The following is a 17,778-nucleotide window of genomic DNA, read 5'->3' as shown; positions in this document are numbered from 1 at the left end:
CGTGGTCTCCCCAAGATATGACGTCACCCTACCTATTCTAATGCCAATAATGCTGCTTCCAGATCGCAAGTTTCAATGAAATAAATCCATGGAGCTTGAAGATACTATTGTTTTCCAATTGCGGGGTGATTTTGAACAATTTCCACATGAGCGTTTTTGAGAAAATGAACGATGTTGATTTTTGAGGTTTAATGTATACGATGTTAACCCGTATTATTTAGACCACCACAACTTCGTTCAAGGAGGTAAATTCGACAACCAAATCTGTCTAGTATTTTGCTTGATACCTATATTCTAAGAATTGATGTCAAAACCGATTGAATGTTTTTTAGATCTCGAGATTTCTTTCCCACGTACAATATTTTTCTAAGTCGCTGACCGAATACTTTGATGATTAATTAGCATGCTGTGTAAATTGAGCGGTCATTGAAAACCGCCTACATATCTTTTAATCTACCCTAAACGACGCATAATTCCAGCTCTTTTCCCACGGACCTCTATGTTTTGGTCGTTGGAGTGCGGAATGGAATGTGATCACACTTCGCTTGGTTAGTTTCCGAATCTTTTCCGATTCGACCAGACCCCAACGATCAAGATCAAGACCCCAACGATCAAGATCGGGACCCCAACGATCAAGTTCAGGACCCCAACGATCAAATTCAGGATCCCAACGATCAAACTCAGGATCCCAACGATCAAAATCAGGACCCCAACGATCAAGATCAGAACCCCCTAATGGTCGGTTCCTAATATCCAATTATTGGCCCCTAATAATGGTCGTAATAACCACGGCCTAAATGATTTTTTATATGAAACAAAACACTCTTGGTTGTTAGTTTGGTCAGCACAACTTATCTCCACAGGAATCCCAATACATAAAAATACTGAAAAAGTAAAAAAAAACGCTCGAGATGCCTGCGGAGAAGGCCACATCGATAACGTGTATTGTACGTTCATCAACATCACACGAAACCTCATTTAGCGTGACTCTAACAATAATTGAATATTCGTGAACATTTTTTAGCATCAACGTATGCTCCCCCTACCCCCGGGCTCAAGAACAGTCAGTCGTCAATGTTTCAACATGTCAGGAAAATTGCTCTGAGCGCTAAATTTAAATTTCATATTCTTAACCAAATCAAATACCATTCCTAGAGTTGTCAATCTAAAATGGCTCTATTTATAGTAAAATAATGCAATTTGTGTGCGCTCTTAAATACGAGTATTTTCATCACAGCGCGAGAATAATTTATGCAGATGCGTCAATCTCTTAAGACAACTGTCTTGTTACCAAAAATATAGCAAAAATAGTTTTATTCCAGCCGACTGAGGCTCAGAGATAGGTAAATTTACAGGAGACTTCTGTTTTATGACAGCTAGCGTGGCAGTGTTATGATTATAATTGCAAATTCGAGCCCGGGGGTGGGAGTAGCTTTCTTTTTTATAGCGGAAACTCGTGCTTAAGTCAAGTTCAAACAAGCCGCTATACGGCTCTCATTGGAATTTTTTTTTTCGATTGCAAGTAATCTAACACGGCGCCGGTATAGGCTCGTTTTTCGGCTTCGTGTTCTGTTGAGTTCTAGCGCCAGTAAAGGGACCCCCTCCAGGCGCATGTTAGGGGTAGGCGCTGGGAGATTAAACCAGTATAGGGAAAGGGAAGCTTTAAAAACATTGATGAAGGGAAGTGGGGCTTAATAGAGCTTTTACGATTCTTCGAATAAATCCAAAACATAAAACATATAACTTTTAAATTCGCTTTATTATCATTGTAATGATACGAGAAATGCACCATTAAAACTTTCAATTTTCACTTTCAATTTTTGTTTACATGCCTAACTGTGCAAGTAGAACTACAAAAAATAGAAACATTATCACTTTATCAATATTATCTATTGTGCTGTTGTTGAGAGTGTGCCCTTTATCTAACCAAGTCCAGGAATCTACCCACACCTTATCTTTAATGAGACGACACGGCCTCTACAGCACTTGTTGGTTTTGGGATTATAAACACAGCGATTATCACAACACCTCGACTTGATAGGATCATAGAACGCAGCGCCGCAACGAGCGAGCTTCACGCATGCGCCTTGGATAGGCACCACGGCACCATTACAGCAGCATTTCTCACGTCGGTAGTCGTACACTTTACGGCCGTCGCAGCACCTAGATGTACGGGGATTGTATGAGCGATGGCCACAGGTGAATGCCTTCTCGCACACCGTGCGCAACGGCACGACACGACCGAAGCAGCATTTTTGGATCTTCACATTGTAGACATAGCGGTTCCCGCAGCACTTGAACTTACGAGGGTCGTAGTGATTTTTTTCCATAATTGCTTGGCAGCCCTTAACTTGAGGAAGATGGGAAACGTGAGAACAATGCGCACTTATTGAGATTATTCTTCCATAGCAGTACTTGTGGGTCTTGGGGTTGTAGATGTACTTGTTGTGAGCACATCTGTACTTCATTGGGTTGTAGAATCGCTTTCCACATCGCGGCAACTTGACGCAGTGTTTGCCTTTAGGGATGATTCTTCCATAGCAGTACTTGTGGGTCTTGGGGTTGTAGATGTACTTGTTGTGTGCACATCTGTACTTCATTGGGTTGTAGAATCGCTTTCCACATCGCGGCAACCTGACGCATTGTTTCCCTTTAGGGATGATTCTTCCATAGCAGTACTTGTGGGTCTTGGGGTTATAGATGTACTTGTGTGCACATCTGTACTTCATTGGGTTATAGAATAGCTTTCCACATCGCGGCAACCTGACGCATTGTTTCCCTTTAGGGATGATTCTTCCATAGCAGTACTTGTGGGTCTTGGGGTTATAGATGTACTTGTTGTGTGCACATCTGTACTTTATTGGGTTGTAGAATCGCTCCCCACATCGCGGCAACTTGACGCAGTGTTTGCCTTTAGGGATGATCCTTCCATAGCAGTACTTGTGGGTCTTGGGGTTGTAGATGTACTTGTTGTGTGCACATCTGTACTTCATTGGGTTATAGAATAGCTTTCCACATCGCGGCAGCTTGACGCAGTGTTTGCCTTTAGGGATGATTCTTCCATAGCAGTACTTATGGGTCTTGGGGTTGTAGATGTACTTGTTGTGTGCACATCTGTACTTCATTGGGTTATAGAATAGCTTTCCACATCGCGGCAACTTGACGCAGTGTTTGCCTTTAGGGATGATTCTTCCATAGCAGTACTTGTGGGTCTTGGGGTTGTAGATGTACTTATTGTGTGCACATCTGTACTTCATTGGGTTGTAGAATCGCTTTCCACATCGCGGCAACTTCACGCAGTGTTTCCCTTTAGGGATGATTCTTCCATAGCAGTACTTGTGGGTCTTGGGGTTGTAGATGTACTTGTTGTGTGCACATCTGTACTTCATTGGGTTATAGAATAGCTTTCCACATCGCGGCAACTTGACGCAGTGTTTGCCTTTAGGGATGATCCTTCCATAGCAGTACTTGTGAGTCTTGGGGTTGTAGATGTACTTATTGTGTGCACATCTGTACTTCATTGGGTTGTAGAATCGCTTTCCACATCGCGGCAACTTCACGCAGTGTTTCCCTTTAGGGATGATTCTTCCATAGCAGTACTTGTGGGTCTTGGGGTTGTAGATGTACTTGTTGTGTGCACATCTGTACTTCATTGGGTTATAGAATAGCTTTCCACATCGCGGCAACTTGACGCAGTGTTTGCCTTTAGGGATGATCCTTCCATAGCAGTACTTGTGAGTCTTGGGGTTGTAGATGTACTTGTTGTGTGCACATCTGTACTTCATTGGGTTATAGAATAGCTTTCCACATCGCGGCAACTTGACGCAGTGTTTGCCTTTAGGGATGATCCTTCCATAGCAGTACTTGTGGGTCTTGGGGTTGTAGATGTACTTGTTGTGTGCACATCTGTACTTTATTGGGTTGTAGAATCGCTTTCCACATCGCGGCAACTTGACGCAGTGTTTCCCTTTAGGGATGATTCTTCCATAGCAGTACTTATGGGTCTTGGGGTTGTAGATGTACTTGTTGTGTGCACATCTGTACTTCATTGGGTTATAGAATAGCTTTCCACATCGCGGCAGCTTGACGCAGTGTTTGCCTTTAGGGATGATTCTTCCATAGCAGTACTTATGGGTCTTGGGGTTGTAGATGTACTTGTTGTGTGCACATCTGTACTTCATTGGGTTATAGAATAGCTTTCCACATCGCGGCAACTTGACGCAGTGTTTGCCTTTAGGGATGATTCTTCCATAGCAGTACTTGTGGGTCTTGGGGTTGTAGATGTACTTATTGTGTGCACATCTGTACTTCATTGGGTTGTAGAATCGCTTTCCACATCGCGGCAACTTCACGCAGTGTTTCCCTTTAGGGATGATTCTTCCATAGCAGTACTTGTGGGTCTTGGGGTTGTAGATGTACTTGTTGTGTACACATCTGTACTTCATTGGGTTATAGAATAGCTTTCCACATCGCGGCAACTTGACGCAGTGTTTGCCTTTAGGGATGATTCTTCCATAGCAGTACTTGTGGGTCTTGGGGTTGTAGATGTACTTGTTGTGTGCACATCTGCACTTCATTGGGTTATAGAATAGCTTTCCACATCGCGGCAACTTGACGCAGTGTTTGCCTTTAGGGATGATTCTTCCATAGCAGTACTTGTGGGTCTTGGGGTTGTAGATGTACTTGTTGTGTGCACATCTGTACTTCATTGGGTTATAGAATAGCTTTCCACATCGCGGCAACTTGACGCAGTGTTTGCCTTTAGGGATGATTCTTCCATAGCAGTACTTGTGGGTCTTGGGGTTGTAGATGTACTTGTTGTGAGCACATCTGTACTTCATTGGGTTGTAGAATCGCTTTCCACATCGCGGCAGCTTGACGCAGTGTTTGCCTTTAGGGATGATCCTTCCATAGCAGTACTTATGGGTCTTGGGGTTGTAGATGTACTTGTTGTATGCACATCTGTACTTCATTGGGTTGTAGAATCGCTTCCCACATCGCGGCAACTTGACGCAGTGTTTCCCTTTAGGGATGATTCTTCCATAGCAGTACTTGTGGGTCTTGGGGTTGTAAATGTACTTGTTGTGTGCACATCTGTACTTCATTGGGTTGTAGAATAGCTTTCCACATCGCGGCAACTTGACGCAGTGTTTGCCTTTAGGGATGATTCTTCCATAGCAGTACTTGTGGGTCTTGGGGTTGTAGATGTACTTGTTGTGTGCACATCTGTACTTTATTGGGTTGTAGAATCGCATTCCACATCGCGGCAACTTGACGCAGTGTTTCCCTTTAGGGATGATTCTTCCATAGCAGTACTTGTGGGTCTTGGGGTTGTAGATGTACTTGTTGTGTGCACATCTGTATTTCATTGGGTTGTAGAATCGTATTCCACATCGTAGTAGCTTTACGCAATGTTTTCCTTTTTGGATGATTCTTCCATAGCAGTACTTGTGAGTCTTGGGGTTGTAGATGTACTTGTTGTGAGCACATCTGTACTTCATTGGGTTGTAGAATCGCTTCCCACATCGCGGCAACTTGACGCAGTGTTTCCCTTTAGGGATGATCCTTCCATAGCAGTACTTGTGGGTCTTGGGGTTGTAGATGTACTTGTTGTGTGCACATCTGTACTTCATTGGATTGTAGAATCGCTTTCCACATCGCGGCAGCTCAACGCAATGTTTGTTTTTAGGGATGACTTTTCCGTTGCAGCATTTATCGGTCTTGACATTGTAGACCAAACGATTCCCGCAGCACTTGAACTTACGAGGGTCGTAGTGATTCTTTTCAATAAGTGCTTGGCAGCCTTTAACTTGAGGAAGATGGGAAACGTGAGAACAATGCGCACTTATTGAAATAATTCTTCCATAGCAGTATTTGTGGGTCTTGGGGTTGTAGATGTACTTGTTGCGTGCACATCTGTACTTTATTGGGTTGTAGAATATTTTCCCACATCTCGGCAGCTTTAAGCACTGTTCTCGTTTAGGGATGATTCTTCCATAGCAGTACTTGTGGGTCTTGGGGTTGAAGATGTACTTGTTGTGTGCACATCTGTATTTCATTGGGTTGTAGAATCGCTTTCCACATCGTAGTAGCTTTACGCAGTGTTTTCCTTTTTGGATGATTCTTCCATAGCAGTACTTGTGGGTCTTGGGGTTGTAGATGTACTTGTTGTGTGCACATCTGTACTTCATTGGGTTGTAGAATCGCTTTCCACATCGCGGCAACTTCACGCAGTGTTTTCCTTTAGGGATTATTCTTCCATAGCAGTACTTGTGGGTCTTGGGGTTGTAGATGTACTTATTGTGTGCACATCTGTACTTTATTGGGTTGTAGAATCGCTTTCCACATCGCGGCAGCTTTAAGCACTGTTCTCGTTTAGGGATTATTCTTCCATAGCAGTACTTGTGGGTCTTGGGGTTGTAGATGTACTTGTTGTATGCACATCTGTACTTCATTGGGTTGTAGAATCGCTTTCCACATCGCGGCAGCTTGACGCACTGTTTGCCTTTAGGGATGATCCTTCCATAGCAGTACTTATGGGTCTTGGGGTTGTAGATGTACTTGTTGTGTGCACATCTGTACTTCATTGGGTTGTAGAATCGCTTTCCACATCGCGGCAACTTGACGCAGTGTTTTTCTTTAGGGATTATTCTTCCATAGCAGTACTTGTGGGTCTTGGGGTTGTAGATGTACTTGTTGTGTGCACATCTGTACTTTATTGGGTTGTAGAATTTCTTCCCACATCTAGGCAACTTGACGCAGTGTTTGCCTTTAGGGATGATTCTTCCATAGCAGTACTTATGGGTCTTAGGGTTGTAGATGTACTTGTTGTGTGCACATCTGTACTTCATTGGGTTGTAGAATCGCTTTCCACATCGCGGCAACTTGACGCAGTGTTTTCCTTTAGGGATTATTCTTCCATAGCAGTACTTATGGGTCTTGGGGTTGTAGATGTACTTGTTGTGTGCACATCTGTACTTCATTGGGTTGTAGAATTTCTTCCCACATCTCGGCAGCATTAAGCACTGTTCTCGTTTAGGGATGATTCTTCCATAGCAGTACTTGTGGTTTTTGGGGTTGTAGATGTACTTGTTGTGTGCACATCTGTACTTCATTGGGTTGTACAATCGCTTTCCACATCGTAATAGTTTTACGCAGTGTTTTCCTTTAGGGATGATTCTTCCATAGCAGAACTTATGGGTCTTGGGGTTGTAGATGTACTTGTTGTGTGCACATCTGTACTTCATTGGGTTGTAGAACCGCTTTCCACATCGCGGCAACTTGACGCAGTGTTTTCTTTTCGGAATGATTCTTCCATAGCAGTACTTGTGGGTCTTGGGGTTGTAGATGTACTTGTTGTGTGCACATCTGTATTTCATTGGATTGTAGAATCGCTTTCCACATCGCGGCAACTTGACGCAGTGTTTGCCTTTAGGGATGATCCTTCCATAGCAGTACTTATGGGTCTTGGGGTTGTAGATGTACTTGTTGTGTGCACATCTGTACTTCATTGGGTTGTAGAATCGCTTTCCACATCGCGGCAACTTCACGCAGTGTTTTCCTTTAGGGATGATTCTTCCATAGCAGTACTTGTGGGTCTTGGGGTTGTAGATGTACTTATTGTGTGCACATCTGTACTTTATTGGGTTGTAGAATCGCTTTCCACATCGCGGCAGCTTTAAGCACTGTTCTCGTTTAGGGATTATTCTTCCATAGCAGTACTTGTGGGTCTTGGGGTTGTAGATGTACTTGTTGTATGCACATCTGTACTTCATTGGGTTGTAGAATCGCTTTCCACATCGCGGCAGCTTGACGCAGTGTTTGCCTTTAGGGATGATCCTTCCATAGCAGTACTTGTGGGTCTTGGGGTTGTAGATGTACTTGTTGTGTGCACATCTGTACTTCATTGGGTTGTAGAATCGCTTTCCACATCGCGGCAACTTGACGCAGTGTTTTTCTTTAGGGATTATTCTTCCATAGCAGTACTTGTGGGTCTTGGGGTTGTAGATGTACTTGTTGTGTGCACATCTGTACTTTATTGGGTTGTAGAATTTCTTCCCACATCTAGGCAACTTGACGCAGTGTTTTTCTTTAGGGATTATTCTTCCATAGCAGTACTTGTGGGTCTTGGGGTTGTAAGTATACTTGTTGTGTGCACATCTGTATTTCATTGGATTGTAGAATCGCTTCCCACATCGCGGCAACTTGACGCAGTGTTTTTCTTTAGGGATTATTCTTCCATAGCAGTACTTGTGGGTCTTGGGGTTGTAGATGTACTTGTTGTGTGCACATCTGTACTTTATTGGGTTGTAGAATTTCTTCCCACATCTCGGCAGCTTTAAGCACTGTTCTCGTTTAGGGATTATTCTTCCATAGCAGTACATGTGGGTCTTGGGGTTGTAGATGTACTTGTTGTGTGCACATCTGTACTTTATAGGGTTGTAGAATCGCTTTCCACATCGCGGCAACTTCACGCAGTGTTTTCCTTTAGGGATGATTCTTCCATAGCAGTACTTGTGGGTCTTGGGGTTGTAGATGTACTTGTTGTGTGCACATCTGTACTTCATTGGATTGTAGAATCGCTTTCCACATCGCGGCAACTTCACGCAGTGTTTGCCTTTAGGGATGATCCTTCCATAGCAGTACTTGTGGGTCTTGGGGTTGTAGATGTACTTGTTGTGTGCACATCTGTACTTCGTTGGATTGAAGAATCGCATTCCACATCGCGGCAACTTGACGCAGTGTTTTCCTTTAGGGATGATTCTTCCATAGCAGTACTTGTGGGTCTTGGGGTTGTAGATGTACTTGTTGTGTGCACATCTGTACTTCATTGGGTTGTAGAATCGCTTTCCACATCGCGGTAGTTTTACGCAGTGTTTTCTTTTAGGGATAATTCTTCCGTAGCAGTACTTATACATTTTGGGATCGTAGATGTATCTGTTGTGTGCACATCTGTACTCTTGCGGGTCGTAGAAATGTTTCCCACATTTTGAAAGTTTGACGCATTTCTTTGTCACTGGAATAATTCTTCCATAGCAGTGCTTATACATTTTGGGATCGTAGATGTATTTGTTGTGTGCACATCTGTACTCTTGCGGGTCGTAGAAATGCTTCCCGCATTTTGAAAGTTTGACGCATTTCTTTGTCACTGGGATAATTCTTCCATAGCAGTGCTTATACATTTTGGGATCGTAGATGTATTTGTTGTGTGCACATCTGTACTCTTGCGGGTCGTAGAAATGCTTCCCGCATTTTGAAAGTTTGACGCATTTCTTTGTCACTGGGATAATTCTTCCATAGCAGTGCTTATACATTTTGGGATCGTAGATGTATTTGTTGTGTGCACATCTGTACTCTTGCGGGTCGTAGAAATGCTTCCCACATTTCAAAAGTTTGACGCATTTCTTTGTCACTGGGATGATTCTTCCATAGCAGTGCTTATACATTTTGGGATCGTAGATGTATTTGTTGTGTGCACATCTGTACTCTTGCGGGTCGTAGAAATGCTTCCCACATTTCAAAAGTTTGACGCATTTCTTTGCCACTGGGATGATTCGTCCATAGCAATTCTTGTACATTTTGGGATCGTAGATGTATCTGTTGTGTGCACATCTGTACTCTTGCGGGTCGTAGAAATGTTTCCCACATTTCGAAAGTTTGACGCATTTCTTTGTCACTGGGATAATTCTTCCATAGCAGTTCTTATACATTTTGGGGTCATAGATGTATCTGTTGTGTGCACATTTGTACCTTTGTGGGTCGTAGAAATGCTTCCCACATTTGGAAAGTTTTACGCATTTGTTTGTCACTGGGATAATTCTTCCATAGCAATTCTTATACATTTTGGGATCGTAGATGTATTTGTTGTGTGCACATTTGTACTTTTTGGGATTGTAAAACTGCTTCCCACATCGCGAAAGTTTCAAACAGTGTCCTTGAACTGGGATTATTCTTCCGTAGCAGAATTTGTACTTTTTTGGGTCGTAGATGTATTCATTATTTGCACATCTGTACTGTTTGGGATTGTAGAAATGCTTCCCACATCTTGAAAGTTTGACGCAGTGTTTTCTTTTAGGGATGATTCTACCATAGCAGTACTTCTGGGTCTTAGGATTGTAGATGTATTTATTGTGTGCACATCTGTACTTCATTGAATTATAGAAGTTTTTTCCACATCGTGGAAGCTTGACACAGTGCTTTTTTATTGGAATAATTCTTCCATAGCAGTACTTATGGGTCTTGGGGTTGTAGATGTACTTGTTGTGTGCACATCTGTACTTCATTGGGTTGTAGAATCGCTTTCCACATCGCGGCAACTTGACGCAGTGTTTCCCTTTAGGGATTATTCTTCCATAGCAGTACTTGTGGGTCTTGGGGTTGTAGATGTACTTGTTGTGTGCACATCTGTACTTTATGGGGTTGTAGAATCTTTTTCCACATCGGGGAAGTTTGATGCAGTGTTGTTTTACTGGGATGATTCTTCCGTAGCAGTATTTATATATCTTGGGATTGTAGACGTACTTGTTTTTCGCACATTTCTCTTTCAGTGGGTCGTAAAACTTTTTTCCGCATTGTAAGAGTTTTATACAAGCTGCATCTAATGGAATGACATGAATAAAGCAGCATTTGCTGGTTTTGGGATTATAGATGTGTTGATGATTGCAACATCTATATCTTAGCGGGTCATAGCTCTCTCGCCCACAAAACGCGTGCGGTACTGTATGATACTTCATCACACATGGCTTGTCTACTGCTATCAGCTTCCCAAAACAGCACCTGTGGGTATCAGGGTTGTAAATGTGTTTATTGTTACAACACGCATTCTTTTCCATGTCATAAGGTTTCATCCCACACACTTGCATTTGCTGGCATTGTTCTAGGATAGGGATAACTTGATTGTGACAGCACTTGTGAAATCTTCTGTTGAAGATGTAGTGGTTACCGCAGTATCGATAGTCTCGAAGGTTGTAAAAGTTTTTGCCACATCGGAGGAACATCTCACACTTCAGATACTTAGGTATTATGCGTCCATAGCAGCATTTGTGCGACTTGCTGTTAAACTTCTTTTTTCTGCATGGCAAAATCCTGTCTGTCGAAAAACCTGGAATCAAAAGAATGATATACTGGGTCGATTAAAGCGTACCTTGTGTGATTTATTTTGAGAAATGTTAGAAAGATAAAAAGATCTTTACATAAAGAATTCTTAGTTAAATCTCAATCTGAATCTTTAATATTCAATTGTTGGCCAATAAAAATGTTTCAGAATTTCTATTTCTGGAATCGGTAAAGTGGTTTATCGGAAAGCATCCCTCTGAATTAAATGAATGAAAAATATTCAAAACCTAAAAAAAGTAATTTAATACCGCTTGATAGGAGAGCAAATTCTGCTTACTGTCTGTAATATGTGAAATCGTACAGGTGCTCTTGGTGATCATACCTTTCCTGTTTTTTCCACTTTTTTCTTTTTTTGGAGAATCGAATTCCGTAAAAGAGTCTTCTTTCTTGTCGGAATCATCCTCCACGATCATTCCCTCTTTTTCTTGTAAGCCGTCCTCCTCTCTACCTCCATCGATCATTCCCTCTTTGTCTTGTAAGCCGTCCTCCTCTCTACCGATATCGATCATTCCCTCTTTGTCTTGTAAGCTGTCCTCCTCTCTACCTCCACCGTCATTTTCCGGTTGACAACATTTACTCTTCGCAGGTGCATCCTGCTCTTCAGCCGAAAGGGGACTGGGGTAATGTTCAATAACGTGGCCAACATTTGAATCAGACTGGCTGGACCTTTCTAGTTCTGTTAAGAGAAAAATGGACTGAGCATCTAAAACCTATTGAAACTGGGCTTTTTTTTAACAATCGGTGACATGAGGGGGAGGATGGCTCCGTATCTTTCAAACAATAACCCAGTAGGGTAGGTGGAATTACTTAAGACTTGCCTCCCCCACCCCAACAAGGAATTACTTAGTCTCACCCCCCCCCCCAACCAGAACAAGGAATTACTTAGGCTTGCCTCCCCCACCCTAACAAGGAATTACATAGGTTCCCCTTACCAGAACAAGGAATTACTTAGGCTTGCCGCCCCCCACCCCAACAAGGAATTACTTAGTCTCACCTCCCTTACCAGAACAAGGAATTACTTAGGCTTGCCGCCCCCCACCCCAACAAGGAATTACTTAGTCTCACCCCCCCCCCCCCTACCAGAACAAGGAATTACTTAGGCTTGCCTCCCCTCGCCCCAACAAGGAATTACAAAGGCTTGCCTCCCCCCACCCCAACAAGGAATTACTTAGGCATGCCTCCCCCCACCCCAACAAGGAATTACTTAGGCTCACCCTACCCCATCAAGGAATTACTTAGGCATGCCTCCCCCCACCTCAACAAGAAATTACTTAGGCTCACCCCCCCTACCAGAACAAGGAATTACTTAGGCTCACCCCCTACCAGAACAAGGAATTACTAAGGCTTGCCTCCCCCCACCCCAACAAGGAATTACTTAGGCTTGCCTCCCCCCACCCCAACAAGGAATTACTTAGTCTCACCCCCCACCCCAACAAGGAATTACTTAGGCATGCCTTCCCCACCCCAACAAGGAATTACTTAGGCTCACCTCCCCCTACCAGCACAAGGAATTACTTAGGCATGCCTCCCCTCACCCCAACAAGGAATTACTTAGGCTTGCCTCCCCCCATATTTGTAATTTTGTTTTTTTCAATAGAAATTGCCAGGCAAAGACAACTGAGTATTGTATGAGAATGTACATCACGGATGTCTGAGAAAAGATTGAGAATATTCGTTGGAGCTACTACATAGCAATATCATGCATGACATTGATAAATTTCAAAGTGGACAAAGCTAACTGGTAAGATTCCAGCATCTGAAAATAGTAGGATTGGGTGGTCTCTTCAGTTTGCAAAATATAAAAGCCTAGAGCTCATTTTTGAAGGATAAGGATTTTGTTTAAATGATATTATTGGCTGATCCCCAGACAGTTATTGGATAGAAAATATCCAATATTTGAGACAATATTTTGTGCGGTAGAAAATGTCTAAGTTTTGCAATCATTCCTATGATCTTGCTGATTGCAATTTGATGAATAGGATTTTAGTATACATTTTTAACAAGTAACAAAACCAGATACTTAACAAAGTCTTTGAACTCCAAAGCTTGATTTTATCTATTACCTGGAGTGAACGGAGTGGATGAAAAGCTGGATATGCCTAGCAATAACTTTTTGTGTTGCTTTTTCCAGGGTAGAATCCATAAAATGGTGAAAAACCTCTATTGTAGTCATTCTGTTGAATTCAATCTTTTCATTTGCCTCTTACAAGCATTACATATTCTTTCATCTTATTTTTCACTCTTGCCACTATTTAAAAAGAAGTCTGGGAATCCAGAATTTCCCACGTTTTCTGGTTACATTGTTTGGGTTAACTTGTTACTCAAGTCGGCCATTGAGACCCATTTCTCAGCTCATTGTAATTTCAGACTCAAGAAGCCACAAATGCTTGTGTAGCACACAGGGTATTTGTATCATCAGCAAAGAGATAAAAACTGAGTTAAGTAGATTTGTATCGGATGTTTTCGTATGGATTACAAAAAGAAGAAGACCAAGCACAGAGCTTTGAGCAGGCCCGTACCCAGGGGGTACCCTCCCCCCCACAATGGCCAAAAGTCCACTTTTGGTTCTCAATAGACGTGCTATTTGTAGACAAAACTATCACTCTAATTTGTCATTAATCTATAAGTCAGACTTTTTTGTAGCCAAATCCGGCAAGAAACGTCCCATGGAGATACTACAAAGGCATAAGAAAAATCCCTTTCTATTCTTTTGGGGGTGGTCAGATTTTTACCCCCCCCCCCCCCCCCCCCCCCCCCACCCCTTTTCCCCAGAAGAATTAGGTCCACTTGTTCGGATTTCGCACCCCACAAAAAATCCTGGGTAAGGGCTGTAAGAGACTGCTCCTGGGGGATGGGAGCTTGCCTCCCCCCAGGCCAGGAAATACCAGGAAATACCAGGAAATACATAAGGTTGCCCTTATAACCAAATGTTCTATCCGCGGGCCTGTTCGATTGAGAAGACATTTCTATCGTGGTTGAAATGGGTAAAATCAAAAACATGCCTTCACTACACTACTGACAAGGTATAAATCAACACAAGGTTTTGATTACTTACTTATTGTTGTATCTGTGCGTCTTTTCTTTTGGAAAAAAACGGACGAGTCTTTTATCATCGTACTAAACATTTCAATCAATTTGAGAGAAGTCAGAAGAATAATTTACAAAGGCCAGGATATCAATAAAAACTATCTCTTCATCTTTTGAAAGACATACCTTCACGTTTATATTTTAGAGTAGATATTTTCAGAGTAGATATTTTCAGAGCAAATTTTGATCATCTCCATGTAGTCCTATACTGTGTCAAGTACATAGCGCGCGCGTGCTCATGGGGTTTCCCGCCAAAGACACAGGGAGCCCACTAATTTGCTTTCAGTTAAAGCTTTTTTGTTTATTGTGTACAGTAATACAAGCCAAAGGCTCGTGAATAAAACAGCTGGAGTGCTTATGAGATAACTGAAAACATCTCTAAAAGATAATGGTTGCCGTCTTTCTAAATACTGGTGAGAGCGAAAGCTTCGTTCCAAAATGGTGGTCTGCATTGTGATGAAGAATGAAGAAGAAGAATGACGCAAAAATTCATTGCTAGGCATGTCCACGAATGCCTCTGCATAAAGAATAACTTAATTAAATACCTATTATGAATTAAGTGGGGCCTGGTACATGTACTATTCTGTATAAGACCCCAATAAACGACGTCTCTCACGTCATCACCATACATGACTAATTACTCATAATGACTAATTAATCATTAATTAATCAATAAAATTTTCCGGTCTATTGAAATCTCAAGTGCATTGATATTTTAGGAGACATGTAAATCCAACCGAATAATAGAATTGAACTTAATCGACTTACAACGAAAAAAGTCGCAGAGACAAACTAGGGTTTCTTTTCACAATATGCCAGCAAGTGATCGCTAACATCCTATGTACTTGGCAGTTTGTACATTTTTATTGAGCTCGGCGGGGTTGTGTAAGCAAAAAGTTGACTCTCTTGATAATATGCAATCATTTCAATATATATCAATCATAAATGGGCGGAGTAATTATATATGTAAAAGGGGAAACATTAAACTATGAAAACTACAGTTAAGCTGCGACCACAAACCTCTTTCTTCCGTCTTTCTTCCTGTATAGCCAATGATATGGTATCTATGGTCGCGCACATCGACCACCCCCCCCCTAAAGCCCCACCTCTACCCCCTAGACTCCCTACCCCCTAGCCTCGCGGCTGCTGACGAAGGGCTTGACCGAGCGTGTCGAACAATTCATTATATATTACATATTCTTATTAAAACACCAAAACAATCACGCCTTCGCATAAACCAACATGACTTTGGTTAGATAATTGCCAATTAATCAATAAACATTCCCGGTCTTTTGAAATCTCAAGTGTTTTGACAATTACGATTGAGAATATGAAGTATTTACAGTCGTGGGCCTAGGATCTGCCACATCAGCGCGGGATGTGCCATGGACCATAGCCGGGAAATAACAATACATCGATAACGACACTTCTTTTTATTATTATTTAGTCAAGTACATTTTGGCCGCTTGCTGCTTAAATTGGGAGTTGGAGATGCAGTACAGCTTAGCTTTTCAACCAAAAAGAAACTTAGTCACGTTTACTTTTTATTTATTCTTAATAAGATAAAGATGATATATTAGATTATTTCAAGAACAGGCCCTTCAATTAATTGGATCTTTTCATGCCATTTCTCTTTTGAATACAGCTTCGAATAGAACGTTAAAAACAGATTATTTTCGACTGAGGAACAAAAAAGCTTAACCACAAGCAACATCTATAAATAACCGTTTTTTATATGATTCCTTGGCAGTTTTAACACACCTATGTTGAATTTTTCATTTAACATTTGAAGACGAATTAAAAAGAAAAAACTCGAAACAATTATCTAATACAAAGTTTTATCATCAATTCATGAAATTCAATCGTTATCGCTATAGTCTCGAGAAATCCGCCGATGGAAATTGATTTTTTTCTCTTATTTGCTGATTTGCTAGGAAGACTTTAAAGTGATCATAAAATATCGTAATGTGCGGTAAAAAATGCTCTGCTGACCTTCTAGATAGAGGCTAGACGGCAATTTAATAAGAATATATGTGAGTTGCAAGGGAATTGTTTCAAATAAAATACACAAAAAAACACCTTGTACAAAATAGACGATCCTCAGAGTAATACGTTTTACATAGGCAACACCAAGGCCAAGCGTAGCCCCGATATCAGATATTCGATATCAATCGTTTAACTCTCATTGGTGAACCGTCGTTTAAAGGGGCGTTCCTGAGTTTTCAGTTTTAAGCCTACCACCCAAATTCTTCGACAAGGATAAAACCGGATGCACATATTGATTTCATCTCTGAGGTAAGGGTTAATATTGCCTTTTTAAGTCCTATTCGTCCTCACCATAAAGGCTTAGTTGTTCGTCTTGTTGCTTGTCTGCAGAGACAGCGATGAGAAGGCCCACTAGCAAAAGTGCTTTCAGCATCATAGCTCATGCTTTGCAGAGCTCTTACTTCTGTCGAAGAGGAGAGCTGCTCGCTTCTGCGAGGAGAGCAAGAGTTCCTCCCCATTTATCCCCTTCCAGTTATGCTTAGGTGGGTACTGAACAGAGACAAACGACCATCTTCTTGATCTGCATACCAAGTGTGCCACTAAGTACAAAACACCATCATCTTATATTATGCATGTCCAAGTGTAGCACAAGTACTAAGTACGATACTCTGGAACTTTCCTTACACAGTAAATTAAAAAGATAAGAAGCAAACAAGGATAACGAAACAAAGGGGAAAATCATCTTTTCTTATGCTAGGCTACGATCCTCCTATAGTCCTATATTTCCTACCCCGTCTCTCAAAATGTAAATTTGCTCACTGTACCCTTATATTCCACGACTACTACAAGATTGAAGCCGATAACTCACACTCACATTTGCACTAAAAGCAGGTTGCGACCTTTATTCAATCATTCTTCTCCTAGTCAATCAAATTGTTGCAATAAACGTAGACAAGGATAATCGTAAAATTCCTGCTATTTCAAGAGGGCGTTCAAGGTGATTTCTGCGTTGTCACCTATGCTTTGAAGGAAGAAGTCTTATTAAAGACGAAGAAGAAGAAGTCTTATTAAAGACGAAAATTTGGCAGAGCCGTATTCCATTTTTTGGTGTATATACATATAGGCTTATACAGTATCAACTATGTTATAAGGGCCACAAGTTAAGGTCACATACGTAAAAGTCAAATTCAGGGAAGAGAAACAGATACTACCCATGAGTCGACCGGGAATCGAAGACCTGTTCCAGCAGATGGAGGCCCAATACGCTGACGTGCTAACACAGTGAGCGACCTGTGGTGAGAGGCCCTATACGCTGACGCGCTAACACAGTGAGCGACCTGTGGTGAGAGGCCCTATACGCTGACGCGCTAACACAGTGAGCGACCTGTGGTGAGAGGCCCCATACGCTGACGCGCTAACACAGTGAGCGACCTGTGGTGAGAGGCCCTATACGCTGACGCGCTAACACAGTGAGCGACCTGTGGTGAGAGGCCCTATACGCTGACGCGCTAACACAGTGAGCGACCTGTGGTGAGAGGCCCCATACGCTGACGCGCTAACACAGTGAGCGACCTGTGGTGAGAGGCCCCA

At 42.1% G+C, this 17,778-nt stretch overlaps 1 protein-coding gene across 7 annotated transcripts; it reads right to left on the bottom strand.

Annotated features, from left to right (window-relative positions):
- Positions 1-1,740: 1,740 nt before the first annotated feature.
- On the bottom strand, positions 1,741-16,705 carry LOC116610131. Of its 7 annotated transcripts, none has more exons than XM_048727789.1 (5): positions 16,540-16,705; positions 11,438-11,791; positions 7,194-11,101; positions 2,896-6,797; positions 1,741-2,763 (listed from the first exon to the last, which is right to left on the bottom strand). In XM_048727789.1, the coding sequence occupies exons 1-5, from the start codon at positions 16,622-16,624 to the stop codon at positions 1,941-1,943; spliced, it is 9,072 nt and encodes a 3,023-aa protein (XP_048583746.1). In that variant the 5' UTR covers positions 16,625-16,705; the 3' UTR covers positions 1,741-1,940. The 7 variants fall into 7 exon arrangements, with proteins under 7 accessions (XP_048583746.1, XP_048583749.1, XP_048583748.1 ...); XM_048727792.1 differs by having other exon boundaries at positions 1,741-5,316; positions 5,875-6,797; XM_048727791.1 differs by having other exon boundaries at positions 1,741-6,425; positions 6,690-6,797.
- Positions 16,706-17,778: the final 1,073 nt, after the last annotated feature.

Source organism: Nematostella vectensis, chromosome 5 (genome assembly GCF_932526225.1).
Source record: "Nematostella vectensis chromosome 5, jaNemVect1.1, whole genome shotgun sequence".
In the NCBI taxonomy this organism is placed as follows: Eukaryota; Metazoa; Cnidaria; class Anthozoa; order Actiniaria; family Edwardsiidae; genus Nematostella; species Nematostella vectensis.
This window is presented reverse-complemented; position numbering and strand designations above follow the sequence as displayed.